This window comes from Panthera pardus, unplaced genomic scaffold, assembly GCF_024362965.1.
Source record: "Panthera pardus isolate Hobbes unplaced genomic scaffold, ASM2436296v1 HiC_scaffold_15, whole genome shotgun sequence".
In the NCBI taxonomy this organism is placed as follows: domain Eukaryota; kingdom Metazoa; phylum Chordata; class Mammalia; order Carnivora; family Felidae; genus Panthera; species Panthera pardus.
In genome coordinates this window covers 5,048,826-5,076,431 of record NW_026526710.1, presented here as the reverse complement: position 1 = coordinate 5,076,431, position 27,606 = coordinate 5,048,826, and the positions used below count along the sequence as shown (strand labels likewise).

Below are 27,606 nucleotides of genomic sequence, written 5' to 3'. Positions count from 1 at the left end.
GGGTAGGATATTGTCCATTTAATAATTAAACAATTATTAAGCACTTAATATGAATTTAATAAGGGCAATTAGATCTTCAAATATACCAGGTTGAATTTTTTTTTAACAAGTTTGATGCTGATAGGTAGAAAGAAAAGAAAGAAAAGAAAAGAAAAGAAAAGAAAAGAAAAGAAAAGAAAGAAAGAAAGAAAGAAAGAAAAAGAAAGAAAGAGAGAAAGGGAAGGAGAGGCACAGAAAATGGAGGGGACAGATTGAATCTCAGCATGCACAGGTAAAGTTTAAGGTCCCAGGACAAATGCAGGTGAATGGAGCCACCCAATTTGGCTTCCCAAGCAAGTTGAGACCAGATTCGGGGCTGAAGAGTCTGTGTTCAATGCACAGGGAGGCCCTAAAGGTTTTAGGGCAGGAAAGTGAGCTAACAGCAAACTGTCTTTCTGCTTAGCCATAAAATGAACAGTGTGCTGAGCGAAGAACAATGCATTTAACAGACAAGAGACCAGACCAGAATCACAGCTAGGCATTTGGGGAGGCAGGTGAAAATGAAGAGAGAACCCATGAACAGCACCATTCACCAAGAGCCCCTCTCAGGGAACCCCCTCTGTTCCTCAATTACCATGAAGACAGGAAAAGTATTTCCACAGGGGGTGCCAGACTTGCCTTCAAACCCCTCAGACACTCAACTTCAGGTAGATGATTCAAAAGCACTTTTTAAAAAATGTTTTATTTATTTTTGAGAGAGAGACAGAGCATGAGCGGGGCAGGGGCAGAGAGAGGGGGAGACACAAAATCCAAAGCAGGCTCCAGACTCTGAGCTGTCAGCACAGAGCCCGATGTGGGGCTCGAACTCATGAGCTGTGAGATCATGACCTGAGCCGAAGTTGTACGCTTAACCGACTGAGCCACGCAGGCGCCCCTAAAAAGCACTTTTTGCAACGGAGTGCTTCTCTTTCTCTTTATGCCATTTGGTTTGTCGTCAACATCAAACTGCATTAGCCAGTTTCCTGGAGCCAATGGGAGAGGAGAGAAATCGCTGGTTGCTTTTCACTAAGCCTTGTTAGACTGCAAAGGGAAAGGGGGGGGGGGTGATTATGTACATCAGTATACTGCTCCACACCCCTGCATTAAAAAAAAAAAAAATTCTGACCAATTCCTCTGGCTTCTGTTAATTCTGCGCAACTATTATCTAAAATTATTACAGCAAGCAAAGGCAAGCAGGAAATAATACATTTTTTTTAATAAATAGAATGCTATAAAGGCAGTCTGAGGGTGGTGGATTGTTAGAGCTGAAAGGAACCTCAGAAATTATGCAAGCGGGGAGCCTGGGTGGCTCAGTGGGTTGAGCATCCGACTTCGGCTCAGGTCATGATCTCACAGTCTGTGAGTTCGAGCTCCACGTCGGGCTCTGTGCTGACAGCTCGGAGCCTGGAGCCTGCTTCGGATTCTGTGTCTCCCTCTCTCTGTGCCCCTCCCTCACTCATGCTCTGTCTCTCTCTCTCCAAAATAAATAAACATCAAAAAGATTTTTTTTTTTTAATTATAAAAGGGGTGCCTGGGTAGCTCAGTCGGTTAGCATCCAGCTTTGGCTCAGGTCATGATCTCATGGTTCATGGGTTCAAGCTCCATGCTGGGCTCTGTGCTGACAGATCAGAGCCCGGAGCCTGCTTCAGATTGTGCCCCTCTCTCTCTGCCCCTCCCCCACTCGCACTCTGTCTCTCTCTCTCTCTCTCTCTCTCTCAAAAATAAATAAAACATTACAAAAAAATTTTTTTAAAGAAAAGGTGCCTCTTAACGTTGACTGCCACTCACTAAGCTGAGCACTTCTTACTTACGGTCTTATCTAATCTGTGTACCATTCCAAGGAGGTGGATAGTCTTTATCCCCATTATACAGATGAGAAAAACCAAGATGTGCAAAACAGGAAACTTGCCTGGAGTACATGCTGTGCACTCTGCAGCTAGAACTTGAAGCCAAATCAAATACAAACTTACGCTCCATTCACAAGAGTATACGCAAATTAGGATATTAACTCTGAAGGAGACCAGCATACCGGCACCTTAAATATCCCACTCTGGCCTAAGGGTTATTTTGAACTGAAGGCAACTGAGAAAACAACAGACACAGGAAGAGCTCTCTGCCCTCCCCCTTTCTGCCTAGAAGCAGGTCCTAAACTTCCCTTTGTAAGGGTGACTTACGTTTCCATTTGTAAAGTGCGCCCTCCCCCAGGCCAGGGAAAGGAGATCACCGGAGATAACTTGAGTCTGCATAACAGACCTTACCAAGCAACTCTTCTCCGTTACACGCTGCCTCATCACCTTTCCACAAGGTACCACCCCTAGGAGCCCAAACCCCCATTTCCTTTGTCCAGTCACTTCTCTGCAATTTACCACCCTTTATTAAAATGAGTCCCCAATCTAATCTCTTCTTTGGGTTTTCACTTTTTTTTTTAATGTGTATTTATTTTTGAGAGAGAGAGAGAGAGCACGAGTGGTGGAGGGGGGCAGAGAGAGAGAGAGGGCGACACAGAATCCGAAGCAGGCTCCAGACTCTGAGCTATCAGCACAGAGCCCAATGCGGGGCTCGAACTCACAAACTGTGAGACCATGACCTGAGCTGAAGTTGGACATTTAACCTACTGAGCCACCCAGGTGCCCCTGGGTTTTCACTCCTTTCTATGAAGCCCTGTGCACATAAACATATTAATATAAATAAAGTGTGTATGTCTTTTCTCCTGTGAATCTGTCTTTTGTCAGTTTAATTCACAGGCCTCAGGGATAGAATATAAGAGGGTGGAGGAAAAGATTTTCCTCCCCTGTAGCTCCAAGAACACGAGCTCTCATGGCTCTATCCACTGTAGGACTGAGTAGGAAGACAGAGAAGCGGCCAGTGGGGGAGAGGGAGCCCGTGCTAAACGAGTGCTAAAAGAAGGAAGATACATAAATAAGTGATGACTCAACACCCAGCTCATCCAGAAGATTCTATCACTTGCCCCACATTATTAACAGGGTTTTGGGGAGAAGTAAGTGATATGCTGCATATAAGTTAGCTTTGAAAACTGAAGAATTATACAAGGAACCAATAAACAGACCTTTATCATCATTATGATTTCATCCAAAAGTTACCCAACAATCTCAAAAATCTGAGAGATCACGAAGAATCAGGAAAAGAATAAGAAAGGTCTTTGAGCGCTCCAAAATGTTATAAAAGCTACCTGTTAAAAGGAGAAAACCCAAATGCACTCAGAGCCTACTAACCCTTGGTTTATACACAATTCACACTAAAATTATGAGGAGAAATCACAGTACAGTGAAAAGAGAAGTGTGTGGGGCCACCTAGGCTTGTGGTTGAATCTTACCTCCACCATTTACAAGCTGTATGCACTTTGGTAGGTCACCATGCCTCTCTGAGGGTGCTGGTTTTAAAAATATGTCTATAGATTCACTGATTTTCCCCTTTTGAAGAGGTAGGGGCTTTTTTTCCTCCCCATCTAACAAACAGAATAAAGCAGAATCAACAGTGTGCAGCTTCGGAGACCAGGTCATAAAAGGCACTGAGACTTCCATCTTTGTCTCCCCTGATTATTCACTCCAGGGGAGACCAGCTGCTACCACGTGAGGTCACATAGGCAGCTCGATGGAAAGGTTCATGAAGCACAGAACTGAGGCCTCTAGCCAACAACCATCTGAGTGTGCCATCTTGAAAGGGAAATTTCCGGCCACGGTCAAGCCTTCGGATGATGACAGCCCCTGCCACGTTCTGACTGCAACCTCATGAGAGATCCTCAGCCAGAACCACCCAGCTAAGCGGCTCCTGAAAGACTGACCCTCAGAAACTATGAACGATCGTTAAAGTTTGTGGTTTCACGGCGCTACATTTTGGGTTAATCTGTTACACAGCAAGTAGGTAACTAACACACCAAGCCACAGTTTCTCCATCTGTAAAATGGGAATAATAACAGAGAAAAGGGAACATAAATAAGGATACATAAGATGTCTTGGAGATGTCTGGCATTTGGTGGTCGAAGATGTTAGTTTCCTTTCCCACCTTCCCCTCAATTACACGTGACAGCGTGTGTGCAGAATGGGTGCAGAGCTGACTTTCACCACACGGAGAAATGTTCAATGGTTTCTGTTTCCTCTTTTAGAAAGCAAAACAATTTTTAAAGGGGGTGATTCTTAGAATGATTGCCAATGAAATCACCCTCAGTAAAATAGAAGTTTTATCAACACGCTAGCAAATACTGAAGCACACAATCCTTGACTTCAGACAGATCTAGGTTCCAGGTTATCAGCTCTGCCACTTTATCAGCTGTGCACTCTTGGGAAAATTACTTAACCTCTCTGAGCCTCGGGTTCTGCATATAAATATAGATGCCCTCAGGGAAGTATGTTTCAGTCACCTGGAAAATACACTTATTTAGAACTCCTGGGGCGCCTGGGTGGCTCAGTCGGTTAAGCATCCAACTTCGGCTCAGGTCGTGATCTCACAGTCTGTGAGTTCGAGCCCCGCGTCGGGCTCTGTGCTGACAGCTCAGAGCCTGGAGCCTGCTTTGGATTCTGTGTCTCCCTCTCCCTCTGACCCTCCCCCATTCATGCTCTGTCTCTCTCTGTCTCAAAAATAAATAAATGTTAAAAAAAAAATTTTTTTTTTTAAAAAGAACTCCTCCTATCTTGGTGTTCCAGATAAAAGGGTCAGCTGTTACAAGAAGGCCAGAGCGGACTTTCTGGAAAATGTGGTTCATCCTATCTCCCACAAACCAACACACACACACACATACACACACACACACACACACACACACACACACACACACACACACACACACATATACACACACACACTACTAGGCAGCATGCTGGGGATTGGTGGGAGGGCTATGTAATTTCCCCCTTTCCCTTCAAAAAATGCTTTTCTTCTCATTTTAATCAATTGGAATTGGAGTAGGGGAGCCCCGTCATATACTGTGACTTGTCCAAGCCCTGCCCCTACTAAGGTTGGCCCTGTTTCTGTGGTAATGAGATTGCCTCTCTCCTCCCATCCTCCCCCTCCCCCTCCAGTGGAATAAAAGAGCTATTTGGGTGTCTGGAAGTATTGGGTGGAGGTGGGCAGGAGGAAGCCAGGTAAAGGGTAAATTAAAACACTGGTGGAGAGGGGTGCCTGGGAGGCTCAGTCGGTTAAGCCTCGACTTCAGCTCAGGTCATGATCTAACGGGTTCGTGAGTTCGAGCCCTGTGTCGAGCCCTGTGCTGACAGCTCTGAGCCTGGAGCCCGCTTCGGATTCTGTGTCTCCCTCTCTCTCTCTCTGCCCCTCCCTCACTCACACTCTGTCTCTCTCTCTCTCTCAAAAATAAATAATAAACATTATAAAAAATTAAAAAAAAAAAACCACTGCTGGAGAAAGCTGAGCTCCTCTAACATGCAAACTGAGACCCTGGCTGCCTGGAAACCCTGTTTGGAGCCAGGTGGACTGGGGCTTTGTTAGCGAGGCACCCGGAAGAAATGGAGGTGGTTACAGAGAAAGTGTGGGTTCAGGAAGGTTAAAGAACCTGGTTTGGGACAGAAGGTCTCAAGAATACAGAGGGAGCCCCCCAAACCCTCTCCCCATGGCTGGGGTGCAATTTTTTTAATTATTATCGCCTACTTGAGGTGTATTTTGAAAGGCATAAAGAATAATAAATGCCCTCAGCAGCAGATTAAGAAATAAACATCCCCAGTATATCAGAAGACTCTCATGTGCCCCTCAGCAACCATACCCGCCACTGCCTCCAGAGAGAAACCCTGCTCTGAACTTGGTGTTTGCCATTCCAGGCACATCTGTGTATTTCTGTACCTATCTGTGTAATGTGCAGCCCTAACCTCATAGAATTGCTTTGCATATTTTTAAACTTTATGTAAATAATATTCCATGTGCATTTTGTGCAACTTTTGTTTTTTAATTTAAAAAAATTTAATGTTTATTATTTATTATTGAAAGAGAGAGAGAGAGAGAGAGAGAGAGAGCACAAGCAGCAGAGGGTTACAGAGAGAGGGAGAGAGAGAACCCGAAGCAGGCTCCAGGCTCCGAGCTGTCAGCACAGAGCCCAATGCAGGGCTTGAGCTCACGAACCACGAGATCATGACCTGAGTCAAAGTTGGATGCTTAATCGACTGAGCCACCCAGGTGCCCGTGTGCAACTTTCTTCTGTTGCTCTTGACATCATGTTTTTGGGAGGAGTCACCCCTGTTGATTCGCAGAGTCCTACCCAGCTCATTCTTTTTCAGTGGCATGAATCTAGTGTATATATCCACATTCCTGTTGACAAGGGGCTAGTTTATATCCCCACCCCCAAATACACTGTGAAACATATTATAAAGGGAAATGGAATGAAATATTGAAGGTGCCTGTTTTTAGAGCTTTGCCATATCAAATGAGCCATATATTTTTCATATCTACCTCAAAGGGTCGCCATAAGGATTAAGGAACATGATGATAATAAAACTAACGTTTATCAAGTGCTTGTGGCCTGCCCGGCTTCAGGCTTAGACTTCACATTTATTGTGCACTGAATCTTCAACACAAACCTGTTGAGCAAGCAACTAATCTTGTCCCGCTCCCAGAGAAAAGGGAAGGGACTTGCCTGAAGACACATTGCTTGAAGGAGGCAAGAGTGAGAGACTCAGAGTCCCTGAGAACACCTAACTCTAGATCCTAAGCTAGAAAAGGACTCGGGGCAGAGTCAGGCACAGAAGGAGCACTCAGTAAACGGTAGTTGTTGTCATCAGTCGTTCTCTATTGAGAACCATTGTGAAGCCAGGCAGCATTGTCCAGAGCTGGCATTAAGTGTTCCGCTCGCCTGGGGAGTGAGTCGCACTAGAGTCTGTATTTAAATTAAGAGGGGGGCGCCTGGGTGGCTCAGTCGGTAAAGCGGCCGACTTCGGCTCAGGTCACGATCTCACGGTCCGTGAGTTCGAGCCCCGCGTCGGGCTCTGTGCTGACAGCTCAGAGCCTGGAGCCTGTTTCAGATGCTGTGTCTCCCTCTCTCTGACCCTCCCCCGTTCATGCTCTGTCTCTCTCTGTCTCAAAAATAAATAAACGTTAAAAAAAAAACATTTTTTTAATTAAAAAAAATAAATAAATAAAATAAATTAAGAGGAAAAACGTAGACGACTGAGTGAATCAACCTTTCCCCAAATCTGACTCTAATTCTACCCCCAGGGAGTGCCTTCAATGCACAAACACTGCAAAATTTGCACTACCGTGATTCAGAATATCCGTTATACAATCTTGTTTCACCAGACTGAGGGTTCGGGGTTAGGAAATAGTGCACTTATCTGAGTATATGTGCCATACCGGTGCTGGGGAGAAAGAATTTTCTCTGCCCTTCAAGGTCCTTCTAGCTAAAGTAAGAATCAAATTGACGTGAGACAGATTAGCAGAAGAAAACCAAAGTTAACAGTGTGCACGTGAAGAATCCACACAGACATGGAAACTCCAAAGTAGGTGAGGCATCATGAGGCTTCTAAGAGCTCAGGAGAGGGAATCTGAGGACTCAAAGGGGAGAAGGATCATTGTAAGGAAGGTGAAAGCAGCTATTTGGAAAACAAAGGCTGCCCTGTGATGCAAGCAAGTTTCCTAGGTAAAGAGGAATCTCGGGTCAGTAGCTCTCTTCTTGGTTAATCGAAGGCAGTTGAGCAAAGGTAAAGAGATTTCCCTGAATCTGGTGGGTTTTGATTGCTTTTAACTCAAAATAACGTTCATGGCAAAGGAGCTCATCTTGGGGCCTCAGACCCTACACCAGGCACGATATATAGTGCTGAATCCTCTGTGCAGAGTAACTCACTCAGTCCTCACAGCAAAGAAGCAGGGACTGTTGTCATCCCATGATACACACCAGATGCTGGTGCTGAGGGGGTTCAAGCTACTCATCTAAAATCGCTGGGCTAGTTGGTGACTGTGACATAATAAGAAATAGTTCCTGACAACGAGCTCCTAAAACTCTTGTGATTTCCTGAGTGATGGGATGCTAGGAGCATCTTTTGTAATATTTGGTCTCAGTCCCCTGTTCCAGGAGCTTCTAAGACCCTTTAAATCCTTACAGTGATGAGTGTCTTTTTTGTATGCTAATGAGATTAAGGTGAGGGGGGTGACTACCTAGCTTCAGGATGGAGGCTGCTCACCAGAAAGACCACCAACGCATGATCAGAAGTTTGGAACTTCCAGTCCAGACCTCATTCCAACCTCCAGGGAGGAGGAGTGCTAAAGACTGAGTTAACTGCAATGGCCAACGATTCCATCAATCCTACCTATGTAATGGAATCTCCATAAAACCCCTAAACAGCAAGGTTCAGAGAGCTTATGGGTTGGTGACATACCCATTTGCCAGGAAGGTAGTACCCCCCAACTCCACATGGACAGAAGCTCTGCACTTAGACATCGCACCATAGGTAACTCTTGATGTGGCTGTTCACCCATATTTTTTACAATATCCTTTATAATAAACCAGTAAACATAAGTAAAGCATTTCCCTGAGTTTCCCTGAGTTCTGTGAACCATTGTAGCAAACCATCAAACCCAAAGAGGTTATTTTTTTAATTTAATTTTTTAACATTTATTTATTTTTGAGAGACAGAGAGAGAGCACGAGCAGGGTAAGGGCAGAGAAAAGGAGACAGAATCCGAAGCAGGCTCCAGGCTCTGAGCTGTCAGCACAGAGCCCGACACGGGGCTCAAACCCGGGAACCGCGAGATCACGACCTGAGCCGAAGTTGGACGCTTAACCGCCTGAGCCACCCAGGTGCCCCTAACCCAAAGAGGTTATTGTGGGAAACCCCAATTTATAGTCAGTTGATCAGAAGCACAGGTCACGACCTGGAATTTGCAATTGGTATCTGGGTCGAAGGAAGGGGCAGTCTTGTGGGACTGAGCCCTTAACCTGTGGTGGGGTCTGTCCTAATTAGTGTCAGAATTGAATTGCTGACACCTAGCTGGTGTCCAGAGAGTTGGAGAATTGTTTGATGTAAAGGGGAAAATCCACACATTTGGTGTCAGAAGTGTGAGTAGAGGGAACAAGTTTTCCCTTTTAGAGGCAGACACAGTATGTCTGACTGGTGATCACTCAGCAGGGGACAGGAGCAGGGCAAGTAAATGCCAAATCTCCCCAACCCCTAGGAAAGTTTGGAAACACTGCATTTAAATTTTTAAAACGTATCAGGAGGGGGAAGGGTGATGGGACACCACTAATAATTTTTCTTTATGCCTGATTGTATTTGTTATGCTATTCCAACAAAAATAAATTCACTTTTGCAATTAAAACATGAAATTCTAAAGAACATCCAAAATATCAGATGAGCAAGTTGCAAAAGGCCATAATATCCCAAACTCTAAATAACCCATTCATTTGTAAATTGAATTCCTACAAATCAAATTCTGATCAGCAAGCTTGAAACCCTGCACAGCTTGACAACAGACACCCTCATCTCAAATATAAAAATGTTTTTAATGTTTATTTATTTTTGAGAGAGACAGACAGAGTGTGAGCAAGGGAGGGGCAGAGAGAGTGGGAGACACAGGATCCAAAGCAGGATCCAGGCTCCGAGCTGTCAGCACAGAGCCCGACGTGAGGCTCGAACCCACGAACCGCAAGATCAGAACCACAAGATTATGACCTGAGCCGAAGTTGGACACTTAACCGACTGAGCCACCCAGGCACCCCTCAAATATAAAAATATTAAAACATAACTATGTAAAATATATAGAGAACCATAAGTTGAGTTGCCATTGACTAATCGACATACATAATGTATACAGTGCTTCGTGAAATGAGACATGTATCAGTCTCAATTGTATGAAATCAAAGTCAGAACCAGAGAGTAGAAAGGTGATTGTCAGGGACTCAGAGATGAGGGAAATGAGGAGATATGGGTCAAAGGATATAAAGTGTCAGAAAAATCAATTGCTTCTGAAGATGTAATGAACAGCATGGTGGTTATAGTTAATAATACTGTATTGTTTGCTTGAAATCTGCTAAGAGAGTGGATCTTAACTGTTCTCACCACACACGCACACACACACACGCACACACACACACACAAATGGTAACTATATGAGGTCATAGATATGCTAATTAACTTGATTGTTAATCAAGTTAACATGTAATCATGTCAAATGTATACACATGTTAAATCATCACATTGTACACATTTAAAAAATCATGTTGTACAACCTAAATATATACAATTTTCACTTGTCAATCATACCTCAGTAAATCTGGAAAAAAATAAATAAAATTGCAAAATGTTTTAATTGAGGGAACCCGGGTGGCTCATTAAGTGAAGTATCTGACCTCGGCTCAGGTCATGATCTCGCGGTTCACTGGTTCAAGCCCCACGTCGGGCTCTATACCAACACCTCAGAGACTGGAGTCTGCTTCAGATTCTGTGTCTCCCTCTCTCTCTCTCTCTCTCTGACCCTACCCTGCTCACGTTCTGTCTCTCTTTGTCTCAAAAATAAATAAAAAACATTTTTAAAAATCTTTTTTTAATAAAAATAATAAAAAATAAATTTTTTTATTGTTTGGTTTTCTTTTCATATTTCAGAGGCCACACTTCTTTTTAGGGTACACACATTCCCATAGGCCCTTGTGAGACTCATATGCGCCCAGCACTGGACCTCATGGTCCACTGGACCCCTGGATAAAGCAGCTCTCATCCGGGCCACATAAACAGAAAGTTCTCTACGTCTTGCTGAATGGACCCTATGACTCACTTTTGTATTTCTTACATCAGCCCTGCTAATGTGTCAAAGCCAATGCGGCAGGCGACATGGAAAGAGCTGACAGCGGAAGGCCAAGAAGACAAACAACGAATGGCTGCCCCCTGGAACAAAGAGGTTAATTACTGGCACCTAACTTATCTGAGGGAAGATGTCACACACCCATATTACCAATTAACCTCACCTCTACGAAACCGCCATGGCCGCAATTAATAGAAAGTGACTGTCATCCTAATTACAAGGTCTATACAAGAGGCCAGTGTCAGGCATGGAGACTTCTTTTATAACCTCCTCCTGGTGAGTTTCCTAAATTTTCTGGCATCTTTTCCCTAAGTTACACTCAGTTCCGCTTTCTCCTTAAAACCGTCCCTTGAAATAGTTGCTGCTGACTGCTGTCCTGTACGTTACTTTTATTGAGCATTTACTACACGCGAGGCACCATGTAAGCACTTCCCCCTCCTCCTGCCCACTTCACGCACTCATGGTCCCTGCCTGCTGCAACTTTTCACTTGTCAGCTTCCGAACTTGGTCTTAAGAAATTCAATGTTGCCACGTACCTGCATAAAGGAGCCGTCTCTCTTGACTCCTACCGGCGGCCTAGCTCACAAGAGAGCAACGCGTAAATCAGACTGCCAATTGATTGGCCGCTGTTGAGAAGCAGAAGTGCTCGGGGGACACAAACTCATCTTCGCTACCAGGCACGTTTCTTCTGTTACAAACCTGTACAGGAAGCCATTGCGCCCACTGTTAAGTGTCCCCTTCACCGTCCCTTGCTCACCGAGGTGGTAACTTCTATAAACACCTGTGATTCTTTGCCAAGACTTTCTCTGGTTCCCAAAACAGGTCAATCCATCGTGGAGGCTGAAGTGTCACCGAGACAATGCCCCCAGGAGCAGCTTCAACTGATGACTGGTGTGAGTTGAGGAATAAGTGTTTCCTCATCCACACAACTCTGTGCACCATGAGCAGCTTGGAAGCATGTGCGTCAGTCTCCCAGGGCCCTGAGCGAGAGTGAGCCCAGCTGGCCCTCAGCGAAACCCCACAGCTGACCGCCCTTCTCTGGCTCACTTCTCTCCCCGGCTAGCACTTTGGAACCATGTGCCAAATGGAATCCCTGTACTCAAACCTGTGTCTCTGGCCTGCAGCTGGGGGGGGACCCAGCTGAACAAAGACGTTATAGGCTGTCGTGCAATCACAGAGTCAGTTGGGCGGTCATAATACTGAGCCCCTCCATCCTAGGAATCGATCTGATGCACAGGCAGGTTCTCTTGCTTGCAACTCTCTTTTCTGAACAGGTCTAGACACACACACTGATCAGTCTGGCCTCCTTGGACCCGCTTCCACGGATGCTCAGTGGACTCCGTCTCTGTGCAGAGGACAACCCAGTTGATCAGACTTGTGTGCTTTTAACCACAATTTCCATCCAGGTGCCTTCCTGACATGGGTGGGAGGGAGTCCCCGGGCTCGTCCAATTAATTCATCAATCACACAGGCTCCCAACCAGGCTTGGGCAAGGGGACCCTTTGTTTTTCCTTTTCTTTCAATAGATATTTAGTTACGCAAGTTACACATTAAAAAATTCCGTTTTATATAAGAACTGAAACATGACAGATAAGGCTAATGTCCCTCTTGAACACCACCTTTCCCTAAGAATCCCAGTCCCTTTCTCCTCCTCGCCCCACAGAAGTTACCTCTGTGGTCCAGTTCCGGGCTTTTTCCTATGAATTTACACACAGACTAAGTCACAGAAAAGGTTTGGGTAGGGGGAGGTTAACATAAATGGCATCCTATTGTACACACGTTACATCAGCAACAAAGAATAGAAAAAGGAAATTTAAAATGCAATATCATCCTCACGGTTTGTGGGTTCCAGCCCCACATCCGGCTCTGTGCTCACAGCTCGGAGCCTGGAACCTGCTTCAGACTCTGTCTCCCTCTCTCTCTGCTCACGTTCTGTCTCTCTCTCTCTCAAAAATAAATAAACATTTAAAAAAATTTTTAATGCAATAACATTGGGGCACCTGGCTGACTCAGGCAGTGGAGCACATGACTCTTGATCTCAGGGTCGTGAGTTCAAGCCCCATGTTGCGTGCAGGGCTTACTTATATAAATAAATAATAGAGTGCAATATCATTTACCACAGAATCAAAAAATAGTTTAAACCTGGTAACAAATTTAACAAAAGGCGAGGAAGATTTCTACATTGAGAACTCCAGATACTGCAGACAGAAATTAAAGAATATTCACATAAATAGAGAAATGTCCCATGTCAATAGACTCTTAAGATTTTAGTTCTCCCCAAAATGATCTATGGATTCAGCGGAATCCCAATCAAAATCTACTAGGCTTTTTAAATTGAAATTTACTAGCTGATTCTAAAATTTATATGGAAATGCAAAGAACCTAATAAAAATCAAGCAATATAGAAGAAAGGCAAGGAGGAAGGAAAAGCTCACACCACCAGATTTCAAATCTTATTTAAAGCTTTAATTATTAAGGTTTTGCGGTGTTGGCACATGATGGACAAATAGACCCGTGCACAAAATAAAGTTCTGAAGCAGAACCACACGTAGACAGTCATCTGAGTTACAATAAAGGCATTGTTATTGTCCAAAAGGATCACTTGAATAGATGGTCCTAGATCAATTGCATATCCATATGGGAAAAAAAAAAACCTTGATTCCCTACCTCACACCATACACAAAACTTAATCTAAAAAGAACACAGACATACTTAACATATTCTTCATCTTGCTTTTCTCACTCAGCGACATTCTCTGAACATCATCACCCTGCTTAATTTTTTTTTAATGGCTACAAGTAGCCCATGCCAGGATGTAGCAGGACGGTTTATCGAGCTATTCCTCTCACACAGGTGTATGTGCATTCTCCAGTAGTGTCCGAGAAGTGGGATTTCTAGGTCGTTTCCTTCAGATCAGTTAGTATCTCCATTATATGTGGTTTCTCCAAGTTCATTCTCAGTTAACATTAGTGTTTTGTGGTTGTCCCATGGAAGGTAGAATCAATACCCTACCCAAAGCTGGTTTGGAGTCAAGACTGATGAGGCCACACATGCACCAAGAGAGGACATAAAGATTTGTTACTCATATCGTGAAATTTTTCTGGGGAGAATAGGGCAGGCACTCAAGCTGGTCTGGAACATCTTGACCAAAGAGAGGAATGAGGCTCTCATATTATTGTGGTTAGGGAACAGAGCTGGGTGAAGGTTCCCACATATGTGGTGCCACAGGAGACGGCACGTGGGATTCCTTACTGGCTTGCCCAGGTATGAAGCAAAGGGAAAAGGAAAAGGGAGACAGTTTGAGAGCTGTTGGTAGTCAAACATCAAAATGGAGTCACACTTTATTATAATTGGTTTATGTCAGCTTGGGTCAGTCAGTACCTTGCTACATGAACCATATACCCTCTAGATCAATGAATAGTCACTAATCAATTTATCACAGACTCTGGGTTTAGCTGAGCATGTCAAGTTTGGCTAGGTTATGCTCCTGACTCAGTTTCCCTCCCCATCTGAAAAATTATTAAAGAAAACCACCAAGTGCATATATATATATAAGCTGCTCACTAGTCCTTAATTGAACACTTACTATATGCTATGTACTATTCTAAGAGCTTCTGCACTGATTAGCCCTTTGCCATATAACAATCTATGAAGTGAGAATTGTTATCCCTATTTTATAGGTGAGGAAATTGAAGCACAGAGAGGTGAAGTGATTTAACAAAATTGCATAGCCGGTAGGTGGCAGAAACGGGACTCAAGGCCAGGCTGTCCAGATCCAGAACCCAAGCTCTTAATCGTTATGCTAGGCTGTGGACTCCTTTAAGACAGTGACAAATGCACGGTCCCACTATCCTGTACAACTCCAGGATCAAACAGAACACAATGTGAGTGATGCCTTCTAGAGCTACAGAACAAGATGGGTCTTGTGTGCACCTAACACAGTGCCTGGCATATAGTAAGTGCTCAATAAACATTGGTGACTTAATTAATGTACTTACATATAATAATAACAATACAGCATTATATTATCCATGAGGATACAAAAATGAATACAATAAAGTCAACTGAAGAGCTCCAGCTCACACATTGGGCATTATTTCAATGTCCCATATTAATAGCAGCACAGGAGAAACCTCTCTATACCCATGAGATTGAGACTCCAGGAGGGTAGGAACTGAGTCAGTTTGTTCCTGTTGGACCCCAGTAGCCCGGCACAGGGCCTGGAATATTCATTCCAAAAGCACTTGTCAAAAAATATATGGGTATTTGGACAGAAGATACCTGATGAATAAATGGATACATGCATATGTGCAAGGAGGAAAGGATATTTGGGTGGACGTTTGGATAGATAGTAAGATATATGGATGGATGAGTGACCATATGAGTGGATAGATGAATAATGATCAAACACAAGGACAGGTGGGGGAATCGATGGGTAGAATAAGTAGTTAAAATCATGCGCTTTTTTTGGTTTTTTTTAAGATTTCATTTTTAAGTAATCTCTACACCCAACATGGGACTTGAACTCACAACCCTGAGATCAAGAGTCGCACGCTCTACTGACTGGGCCAGCCAAGTGCCCCTGTCATGGACTGTTTAGTTAGACTGCCTGGGTTCAAATCCCAGCTCTCTCATTTATTCCGGGAATAGAAATGGAATTAAAAGGATGACAAAGTAACCCAAAACAAGACCCTGAGGAGGCACAAGAGGGTAATCTGTGAATGAAATATTTATGGAACACCAGAGTCAAACACCTTCCTTGTACAAATGGGAGCAGTGGAATTCACAGAGGCAAAATCACTCGCCAAAGGTGACACAATTGATTAGTGGTAGTACCAGAAAAAAGAAGTCCAGGTTTTCTGACCCTTTTTTATTCATTCAACAAACATCTATTTAGCACTTCCAATTTTCCAGGCAGTATACCAGGTGCTAGAGATCCAGCACTGGGCAAGATAGACACAGGACCTACCCTCAGAACACCGAAAATCTAATTAGAAACGATATTGTTATATGGGGAAGCTCCAGGAGTTAGGAGAACATATAACAGTGAAAAGTAATCTAGCCTGGTGATCAGGGAAGGCGTTAAAGTTAAAACCTAAAGACAACTGAAAAGATGGATTGGAGACATTTAAGCAGAACGATGTATTAAACAGCTCTATGACCCTCAGCAAACTGCCTAATCGGCCTGGGCTTGTTTTTCCTCTTCTTTCAATGTAGATAATAACTGCCAAAATAGATGGTGCTCAATAAATGTGTGTTCTCCTTTTCTGCCCCAGGAGGGTGTCCTTCTAATCTAACTGCCATCCCAGGAGGGAAAAAGAGTTGGGTGTATGTATAGTCTAAAAACACCACGTGTGTTCGTTTATCCATTCTATAACATTTATTCAACCCTGGCTATCTGCCAAAGGCTTTTGTGGACATGAATGTATAATCGCTACTCATCAATTCTAAGAGGATGTATCAGTCAGCTTAAGCTAGGGTATGCTGCAGTAACAAGCACTTCAAAATCCCAGTGTCTTAACGCAACAAAAGTTTACTCTTCTGTCACAGTCTGTCGCGGGTCCAGGTAATTCAGGAATCCAGGCTGAAATGATACTCTGATCTCACATTTTGATCATGAGGCCCTCACATTCCACAGGGCATAGACAGACACAGTGAGAACTCACAGCCTTTCCTATGCTTAGACCAGGAAGTGACCACACCCCTGTGCTCAGAGCTCATTGGCCAGCACTGATCACGTGGCCCCACTTCACCACAAGGGGGCGAGGAAGGCGGCAGAGCATATGGAATATCTGATGAGCATTACTATCTCTGCCACAGGGAGACACATACGAATAAGCTCACAAATAAGGATATAGTTACAATTGCAGCATGTTCCAGGAAGGGTCTGGTTGCAGATGGCCTGGCCAAGGCTCCTAAATTAAGACTTCAGATGGTGCGCCTGGGTGGCTCAGTGGGTTAAGCGTCTGACTTTGGCTCAGGTCATGATCTCACGGTCTGTGAGTTCGAGCCCCGCATCGGGCTCTGTGCTGACCGCTCAGAGCCTGGATCCTCTTTCGGATTCTGTGTCTCCCTCTCTCTCTGACCCTCCCCCATTCATGCTCTGTCTCTCTCTGTCTCAAAAATAAATAAACGTTAAAAAAAAAATTTTTTTTTAAAGACTTCAGAATGCAGCCGGCCACACACATAAAACTACAGGTAAAAAGAAATAAATGATGGTCTATCATAGTCCTGGATTCTCAAGACGAGGTTAGGAGTCTTGCCGAGTTGTCTGTCCCTGCATCCTGGCAATGATTTCATTTCTAAGCACAAGCCACCAAAAACAATGCAGAGCACAGAAATTCAGCCCCACAATCCCCACAGCACCTGTAAAAACAGCCTGAGTGGCACAGTGCCCAGAATGTATTTACTGGATCCCGTTCGGAGGCTGAAAAGTTCAGCACATCACAGCCTGTGCCTAACTGGTACCAGGCTTCAGCTCATACACAATAAACTCGCCCAGAGGTCTCGAACTCAAATGCCCACAGGGACCACTAAATGAGAGGAGGTGGTCTCAGGGGACAAACAAGGAGACGGTGCCCAGTGAAAGGGACAATTGCCCCTCGACACCACCTGCGTATTGCTACTGGGGCTTATTTTTACATTTCTAAGAGACATTGGAAATCTGGATTTTTGTGTGTGCGATCTTAGTTTTTGTTTTTTTTAATGTGGGAATTAAATTAATTTTTTGATGTTTTATTTCTTTACTTTTGATAGAGAGCATACAAGTGGGGAAGGGACAGAGAGAGAGAGAGAGGGAGAAAATTGAAGGAGGTTCCAGGCTCCAAGCTGTCAGCACAGAGCCCAGGGCGGGGTTCAAACTCATGAACTGTGAAATCATGACCTGAGCTGATGCTTAACCGACAGAACCACCCAGGCACCCCTAAAATTAATTAATTATTAAAAACCCTCTTTAGGGACGCCTGGGTGGCTCAGTCGGTTAAGCAGCCGACTTCGGCTCAGGTCATGATCTCACGGTTCGCGAGTTCAAGCCCCGCTTCGGGCTCTGTGCTGACAGCTCAGAGCCTGGAGCCTATTTCAGATTCTGTGTCTCCCTCTCTCTGACCCTCCCCTGTTCATGCTCTGTCTCTCCCTGTCTCAAAAATAAATGAAACGTTAAAAAAAATTTAAAAAAAATTAAAAAAATAAAAAATAAAAACCCTCTTTAGTTTAAACAAAATGTACCTGCCATCCAGATTCATGCAGCTGGACCCCAGTTGTCTGTTAAAGCTCTAAAACAGTGCAGAGGGGCCTTAGACAATTCTGAGTCTCCCCAGCTGAAGTAGCCAGAAAAAGAGAAAAGCTGATGTGAACAGGGAATGGTTATGTACATACAGGTGCTGGATGAAATATTATGTACCCATTAAAAATATTCGTAAGACAGAAGGACTGGGAGACATGCCCAAGGAGAAAATTCTAACTGAAGAGAAGAGAACACCCAAGAGTTGCACACAATATAAACAACCCACATATTGAAACTATGTATCAAAAAAAACTTGAAAGGGAATGCATCAAAATGTTCACAGTGCTCCTTGGGTGATAGGAATATAGATAGTTTCCATTTGTTTGTTTGTTTTTTTAATTGTTTAATGAATATGTCCTCTTCATAACAAGGGCAAAACTGCAGATTAAAAAAATTAAATATTGGCGAGCCTGGATGGCTCAGTCAGTTAAGCATCTGACTCGATTGGGGCTCAGGTCATGATCTCACGGTTCGTGGGTTCGAGCTCCACATCAGGCTCTGTGCTGACAGTGTGGAGCCTGCTAGGGATTCTCTCTCTCCCTCTCTCTCTGCTCCTCCCCTGTTTGCACTCCCTCTCAAAATAAATAAGCAAACATTTTTAAAAAATTTTTTTCAGTAAACATTTGTTGGGGTGTGCTTCAAGGAATTTTAGACCTGAGAAAAATACTACTGGTCATCTCCTCCAGAAGCTTCTTGCTCAGCACAAGAGGACACTGAAGCCCAGGGAAGCTGAGTAACTTTCCCAAGGTCACACAGCTGGTAAGCAACAAGGCTGGGGTGGAAGCCAGGTGTCTTGAATGTCAGTTCAGTTTCAAGCACCACAGGCTACCGACCCAGGCATCATATAGATGGGAGGAATACTACACAGAAAGGAAAAGAAAAAGGAAAGAAAGGGAGAAGAAACGGAGGAAGAGAAGGAGGGAGGGAGGAAAAATCTTAAAACTCGTCCCAAGCTTTGGATAGGTGGGGTTTTTTTTCCCCCAACCATTTTATCTGTGGATGTGCTCATTTCCATAAAAGCTGATCATCTTAATTTTGTCAAGACTCTGCAGAACATTTCCTCTTGTTCATGCTCCCCGAGGTAAGAAAACTTGCAGGAAGGAACCGAAGAACAATTTTTACACTTCTAATTTAATTACTACTGTTCTCCTCTATTAGGGTGCTCATCAAGAACTTGGGTTTGAATGTTCCTCCTCAAAACCAGTGTGTAACGCGGTGGACACAGAATTAAGAAAAAATTAATTTTAAATGTCGGAATTCCTGTGGGAGAACACGCTTCTATAATTTACCTTCCGAATCCATTAGTGCTCTGGCAGTGTAGGAATTTAATATTTTAGTCACATCTTACATCTGGTGAACCAATCCACACGAATTTGCTAATAAAAAGGCTGTCTTGACTAAACTATATCAAAATCCACAGCAGCTAACTTCCCCCACTGCCCTCAATACAAAATACAAAAATGATGTTGGCCCAGTCCTTGGTTACAAGTGGTCTTGTTGAGGGGGCTGGACTATTTTCATAAAATCATAGAATCTTAGAGCAGGGCTTGAGGGGGCGCCCGGGGGGCTCAGTCGGTTGAGCGTCCAATTTTGGCTCAGGTCACGATCTCGCGGTTCATGGGTTCAAGCCCCGTGTCGGGCTCTGTGATGACAGCTCGGAGCCTGGAGCCTGCTTCGGATTCCGTGTCTCCCCCTCTCTCTGCCCCTCCCCTACTCGCACTCTGTCTCTCTGTCTCTCTCTCAAATATAAAGAATTTTAAAAAATAAAAAAATTTAAAAAAATAAGGGCTTGGGAGATGGAAGAGATGCGTGGGGCGGGCAGGGGAGACAGAAAGAGACCAAGAGATAAAGAGAAAGAACTTGATGTTAAGCCTGGAGAAAAATGGAGAGATGAGCAGAGAGAAACAGAGACAAAAGACTGAGACCCGGACGGCAAAGAGACATATAGAAAGACAAAGAGATAATGATAATAATAATGGTAATAATGACGATGATGATGATGATGGAGACTGAGAGGAAGACAGAGGCAGAGACAGATAGGAAGACAAACTGGCAGAGACAGAGTGAGGCACAGAGAGGGACAGAGGCACAGAGGTAGGGAGAAAGAGAGAGGGAGTGACGGAGAAATGCTAGTCTTCCTGCAGCTTTAATGCCCACATCATCATCGTTGTAACAAACCATAGACAACCTGTTACCTGGGTTCAGGGTGCCCACCAAGGTCAGGGGCAAGGTCAAAATAAAGTGGGTTTTTGGAATCCCAGACAAGACAGAAGGAGAATGACCAGCACAGCTGTCTGGCCGAAAGGCTGGACTCTCAGATTCTGAGCCTTGGACGTGGCACTAGAGTCTTGTGATGCACTCTAGGCATGTCTGACCCCAACGCATCCACTTTCTGCCTCCTGCCCAGACAGTCCTAACAGGCAGTGAGAGATTCCACACAGCTCTGAAGCACTTCCTATAATCAGGGCTAATGGCTGCAGACCAGGAAAACACCAAGCTCAGGGTGACTTTCAAAATCCATGCTCTCTCTCTCTCTCTCTCTCTCTCTCTCTCTCTCTCTCTGTCTCTGCCGTGATCTGAAAACATCAGACGTGGTCACCAGCTCAAACCGAAGCTTTGTTTGCCCTCCAGACTCTGCTAGCCCTCAACCTCAGGATTCAGCCTAGATTTGCCCCATCTGCTGACATTTAGAGAGAGAACAAAAATGATGTAGTGATAATATCAATGAGCATTTTTTGACCACTTCTCGTATGACAGGCACTGAGCAAAACTTTACAAGAATTGTATCATTTCATGCTCATCACAGAACCGTCTCCCTTTTAGAAACCGCATTTTAGGTAAGAAAACGGAGACTCAGAATTTAGGTGTCTTGTCTGAGAGCAAACAGCTAATGCGTTGGGGAGACAAGATCTGAAACTGTGACCCACGTCTTAACCACAATGCCTGTCTTCCAAGTGTCCCCTACGAAGGTTCATTTAGAGACTGCAGTCCCAGGTGGGCAGGAAAATGGTTTCTGATATCCACCATACCCCTTCTCTCCACGGATTTTGCATGCGCTGTTCCCTCTACCTGAAATGCTTTTCCTTTCCCCTCTTCCCTCTCTCCCGGGGCTTTTACGACTGCTCACTTTTTAGATCTCAGTTCAGTCGACTTTCTTCAGGGAAGCCTTCACTGATTCCCTTGACCAGATCAAATTCCCCTTTATGATCTCTCAGGGTGCAACATACCTTTCCTGGGTTTACTTACAGCACTTGCCATCTTACACATAATCGTGTGATTCTTTGATTAATCATAGATCAGCCTCTGGTTTTGCTCATCCCTCTACCCATCACGGTGTGGGCCCCTAGCCCATTGTAGGTGCTTCCTGTATATACGTTTAATTAATTAACTGATTAATGATTAAGTGAATGAAATAACTAGAAATATATGCCAAACTCAAGAACAGAAATATGAACATGGGTAAATTCCCTAAGAGATAGCTAAGGGAGTTGAAAATAGTTGTGTCTAGGGATGGACCAGGACAGGAACAGGAAACTAATATTTTGATGTAAATGTTATAATCTTTTTAAATGTGTACTTTCATTACTTTGATAGACTCATTTTTTAACTGAGACTGTGACAAACTGAAATTAACTACTTTACCAGATTTTTTTTTTAATATAAAAAGATGAAAGGGCGGAAGGAGGGGGTTTTCCAAACGGAAAGAGAGAATGGGGGGATGGAGGTGTGTCAGCGAGGAGGCATCCTGGAGAACAAGTCATGAAATGCAAAGGATCTGGGTGCCCATGTCTGCCTCTGAGAAAAGTAACCCGTGAGATACTTTGTTCTGAACAGCCAGCCCTGCAGCCACTGGCCACACCTGATTGGACGCAGAATCAATGCCCAAGCTAATGGCAACCAATCACAACATGAGAAGGAGACCATGAATGAAATTCTATCCAATAGAAGTGCTGCACATCTGGGGCGTGTGCAGTGACTCAGTGGGTTGAGCATCAGACTCCTTTTTTTTTTTTTTTTACAAGTTCTTTTTTTTTTTTTTAGACTGCTTTGTTGGAACTTTTTTTTTTTTACATTTATTTATTTTGAGAGACAGAGAGAGACAGAGCACAAGTGGGGGAGGGGCAGAGAGAGAAAGAGACACAGAATCAGAAGCAGGTTCCAGGCTCTGAGCTGTGAGCACAGGGCCTGAAGTGGGGCTCCAACTCACAAGCCGTGAGATCATGACCTGAGCTGAAGTCGGACATTCATCCTGAACCACCCAGGCACCCCAAGCATCAGACTCTTGATTTTGGCTTGGGGCATGATGCCAGGGTTGTTGGACCTAGCCCCAGATGGAGCCTGTTTGGGATTCTCTCTCTCTCTCTCTCTCTCTCTCTCTCTCTCTCTCTCTTCCATCTCTCTCTGATAGATAGAGGGATAGATTGATTGATTGATTGATTGATTGATTGATAGATAAAAACAAGTACTACACGGTTCATGATGGCAAATTCACCAATCAGATCCTCTCTTGGGAAGTATAAATGGCAGAGGAGGCGTTGGTTCTGACGTACAGACACATAGCGGAATTGAAGGAGGCCCTCTATGAAATTGGGTACAAAACAAATTTCCCGGGCTCTATAGCTTTGATCAGATTATCGAGGGAAACTGTGATGAGCAAAGGTTAAGGACTAGTAGATAAAGCAGGTAATTTTTTCTCTTAATTTTTGGAAGGTTTCACGTAAAAATTATTTAGATTTCCATCTTCTGTTCCAAAAAATATGGTAACACTGAGCCTGTAATTTCTCATGGTAATGATTGCCCAGAGCTGAGTTGCAGCCGCTCCCTGTGGACGGGGCACGTGTTCTCCAACTCATCCTATCCCTACCATTCTTGTATTTTCCTGGCTCACTTGTTGACATGTGATGCCTGGACCATGTAAACCGTTGAGTTTACAACTCTTAGCTATCAACAAGTGACTAGTTCAGACTGAAATGTGAGTGGCTGATACTTTTGCCTTTGTTTTTGTTTTTTTACATAGGAGCTTAACCCATTAAGATCTCTAATGATGGAGAGAAAAAAAAAGATCTCTAATGATGGAATTCATAGGACAAATAATTGTGAATCCCTCTCGGGTCATGTTTACACTCCCTACTGTCTCTCCCATTCAGGTTGGACCAAAAGAACAGAAATCCAATTCCAGGAATTGTACCCCTCTAAAACACTTCTTTTTTTTTTTTTCTTTTTTTTTTTTCTTTTTTTTTCAACGTTTTTTATTTATTTTTTTTTGGGGGGGGACAGAGAGAGACAGACAGAGCATGAACGGGGGAGGGGCAGAGAGAGGGAGACACAGAATCGGAAACAGGCTCCAGGCTCTGAGCCATCAGCCCAGAGCCTGACGCGGGGCTCGAACTCACAGACCGCGAGATCGTGACCTGGCTGAAGTTGGACGCTTAACCGACTGCGCCACCCAGGCGCCCCAAGACTTCTAATCTTCTGTAGACCTTCCTAGAGTTCTCTGCATTCTATTTGTTTGTTTGGTTGGTTTTTGTTTGATTTGGGGTTGTATTGTTTTGCTTTTGTTTTTGGATATGGGAAGGTTGTTTCTGGTTGGGTTTTTTTGTTGTTTTGAGGAGGAGGGGTTGGTGATTTGAGGGGCTTTTTTGTTATGTTTTGTTTTCTTACGAGCTGCCGGAAATTACAGTTTTGCCTCTCAAAAGAATCTTGGCCCCTAACAAAATAGGGAATCAGCACCTCCCTCTGATTGACACATACTATTGAAAGCTTCTGTTTTCCTGCCTGACTCTGAGGTAACAATCATAGACAGGCACTATCGCTGGGGTCACGCTGAGAAAAACCCTGTTACCTTTGCATAACAAAATGCTGCGCAGTATGAAATGGTCTCATGCTGGGCCCATTTTCCTAGACAAACTGACTTTGAATTGAGCGGTGGCAGTGAGAGAAACAAAGGCATCTGATGTCAGAGTCTGTGATGTTCTTTATACGAGCTTGAGAACAGTGACTTCCTCTGTAACTCAGAGGGGGAGAGAGATTGCTTGCCTGAGGCTGGTGTCTCAGAGACTCAATCTACTTGAGTCAATTACATTTGATTCAGTACTTCCTGAGCATCATTATGTGAAATGCACCACATCTGACATGTGGGGATGCAAAGAGGAGGAAGACAGAGCCACAGCTCTCAAGGAACTTGAAATCTACTCGGGGAGATCAGACAAAACCACAAAGAATAATAACAAATATCGTTTCTGACTAAGTAAGGACATCTGATCCTTCCACGCCAACAATTTATTTCCCACATTTTTTTTTTTTCTTTTTGGAAGCCACCATGCTCCCAATGTCAACCTTTTTGGTCCAGGTTTTGGTCCAGCCCCCATTGTCCAAGTTCCAAGTATCTGAGCCTCTGGATCCAGCCGTACCTGTAATCCTCCCTTAGTCTTTTCCAAGTCTTGAAACTATAAAGTCATTTACTTATTTATTTATTTATTTAGTCTAAGCTGGTTTAGGTTAACTCTTTTCACTGAAAGAGTCCTGACTAATAAAAATATATACAAATGCTCTTACTTATATTACCTCCTTTCATCTTCAAAACAATCCTATAAGATTTATAAGAGAGAAGGAGCTCTGGCAGGGCCCTGGAGAAGGTAAGACGAGTGTGAACGCCATGAGTTTTACTATGGAATATAACCAGGCTTTCCTAAACAATATTCTCCCCTCCACCAAATTGTCTGGAGATCTGAGCCTTAGGTTATTAAGAACTCCGACTACAATCAATTAAAAAAAAAAAAAAAAAATGTGACCATGGAGGCAGGAAGACCAATGAGGGAGGAGGATGATAAAATTTGTCCAGGCAAAAAGGCCTAGAGCAGTGCCTCTCAAACCTTAACATGTATATAGATCAACCGGGGATCTCATTAAAATCCAGAGTCTAATTCAGTAGGTCTGGAGTGGGGGTTGAGATTCAGCGTTTCTAACCATCTCCCAAGCGGTGCTGACGCTGCTGGGGTCCAGGGCCACACTTTGAGTAGCCAGGGCTTGGACCAGGGCAGTGAGCAGCCAGAGGTGGCCATGGAACATGTTTTATTTGACTCATACAGTATTTTAAAAATGAAAATTATTTTACTATACTAGCTTCCCTATTTTTCTGTATGTTCCAAACTTTTCATTATAAAAAGTGTTTTTAAGTTTAATTGCCAAAATCTATAGGTGATTTTACATAAATGTCTCGCTTTCTGGCTTCCCGAGAATTTGGCGGTTCTGGCCGCACCGCGCGCACAATCCTGCCTACAGCAACCTTGAGTCTCCCCGGTGGGGTTCCAGCCAGCCCCGCGGTCCATCCGCTCGGCTCAGCACCGCACAGCGATCGGCAACCCCTGGGCCCGCGGGTTAGGCGCACATCCAACACCCTGGGGCTACCCTGGCGAGGTGTTGACCCGCTGCCGGCCTGGCGAAGAGGGAAAGAGGGGCACTGCCGCGGTCGGTGCCAGGCCGCTGCGCCCCGAGGGACCGCTCGCACCCAGCGACCACCTGTTTTCCGCGCGCGGATGCAGCCACTCGCAGGGACCCGCCCCCCAAAACCCAGGGGATCCGCGGGTCCTGTGCCTTCGCCTCGCCGTCCAATTCCGTCGTCGCCCCACCCCCAGTTCTAGCGCATCCTCCAGCTCCAGCAGTCCCATTCCCGCGGACGGCGTCCTGCGTCCCCTCCCCGCCCCACATGGCTCCCCCACGACCCCCTACCCGGCGCAGGCTGCCGCTCCGGGAGGCCGGACCCGCGGCGGCCGGCCCCCTTCCCTGCCCCGCAGCTCCCGCCCTGCCCACCTTACCCGCCCGCAGCGATGGTGGGCCGGCTGCCCGTCCTCCTCTGCCTCCAGCGGTGTCGCCTCTGCGACCGCCGCCACCGCAGCGGCAAAGCCACCTGCGCGTGACCCTCGATCACCAAGTCCCCCCCCCGCCCGACACACACACCACGCACACATACACACACATGCGCGCGCGCGCGCGCTCTGCCCTTAGATGTGGGAGCAGTGGCCCCGGGGGGAGTCATAGAGGGTTCACGAGCCAAGCCTAAGGCTCAGGAAGACCACCACCCCCTCTGCCTCCTCCGCCCAGAAAAGTTAGTTGTCTCTGCAGGTGGGTGGCTCAGCCGGCAGAACCCATTCGCACGGTCCTCCAACCCCATTCAGAGAGTCAATCCCTCCCTTTGCTGATCCCCAACAGACAGGGACGTGTGCTTGCACACAGGAACCCTCTGCCCTCAAAGAAGGGTCCCCAAAGGAAAATCAAAGGGCGTGGGGTCGGGCCCGCGGGGTCCGCCTTCATCTCTAGTCTCTGAAGGAACATCCGTGACTTCAACGGTGCTGAAAATGGACTTTCCACCAGGTTTTTTTAACCCCTTTGTGACCCAAATGAAGTAAGAGTCGTAACCGGAAGTCTTACAGGAAATGTTTCAGGTGAAGTCCTTGGAACAGAGTCCGGCACGTGGTAGGCACTCAACAGCGTTAGTGGTTATTCCTGTCGGCTTGAGTTGGGCAGGACAGACTGTCACCAAAGCCGAAACGGAACAACGCATCTTTCCAGCATGGAAACCATCTCATTCTCTTCCTCTTTAAGGCAAGTGATGCAAAAACCAGAGCACTGGGGCCAAGTCTGCCCTGCAGAGTCTGTTCTGCGTGGTTTAGCTGGTGTTTTAGAAACATGTGAATCGGTTGCCAAAACTTAAAAACCGGAAGATCACATAAACAAGGGGATTTTCAGTCGTTCTTTGAAAAGATAGAAAGTTTGGGGGCGCCTGGGTGGCTCAGTCGGTTCAGCGTCCGACTTCGGCTCAGGTCATGATCGCACGGTCCGAGAGTTCGAGCCCCGCGTTGGGCTCTGTGCTGACAGCTCAGAGCCCGGAGCCCGTTTCAGATTCTGTGTCTCCCTCTCTCTCTCTGACCCTCCCCTGTTCATGCTCTGCCTCTCTCTGTCTCAAAAATAAATAAACATTAAAAAAAAAAAAATTTTTTTTTTTAAAAGAAAAGATAGAAAGTTTGGGCCAAACCGAGCCTACTTTTCTGGAAGCAGGAGCTCACAAGCAGGGGGCTCTTTAAAGAGGGGTTGCCTCTGATTAGTCCGCTAGGCTCCCTCGCTCCTTTAAAAGATCTTCTTGGCCCCTGCAGACCTTTTGAGGTTGGCCTAAGGCCTAATGCTGAATTTTGTCCACTTTCCCCAAGAAGTAGCTTTCATTATCCCCATTTTACAGAAAAGGAAACTGAGGCTCAGAAAGGTCGAGTAAATTGCCCAAGGTCACACAGTTAATATACAGCAAAAGTGAAGTTGGAACCCAGTCTTTATGCCCTGAGCGCCTTAGCGTGGCAAGCGATTTACATCAAGCCTTCCTTTTGAAAGGAGCATTTTTATTAATAGCACACTTTGAATGCCAATTTGTTGGGATTGTTGAGCAAGAACTTAAATTTTTAGCTTCATCTAAATTGGCAGTGCTCTCTCCCACACTGTCTCCACCTCCTTATTTTTCTCATTTAAGCGCTCTGAAAAATTCTAAAGGTTTAACTAAAATCGAAAATGTTT

At 44.9% G+C, this 27,606-nt stretch overlaps 1 protein-coding gene across 1 annotated transcript in view; it reads right to left on the bottom strand.

Annotated features, from left to right (window-relative positions):
- The window catches only part of RPH3A (rabphilin 3A), a 274,290-nt gene extending 248,017 nt beyond the window's left edge, over nucleotides 1–26,273 (bottom strand). The window contains exon 1 of the mRNA XM_053902042.1: nucleotides 25,863–26,273. Within this exon, the coding sequence (XP_053758017.1) occupies nucleotides 25,863–26,015 (153 nt within the window). The 5' untranslated portion in view covers nucleotides 26,016–26,273. The remainder of the gene's footprint in view (nucleotides 1–25,862) is intronic.
- Nucleotides 26,274–27,606: the final 1,333 nt, after the last annotated feature.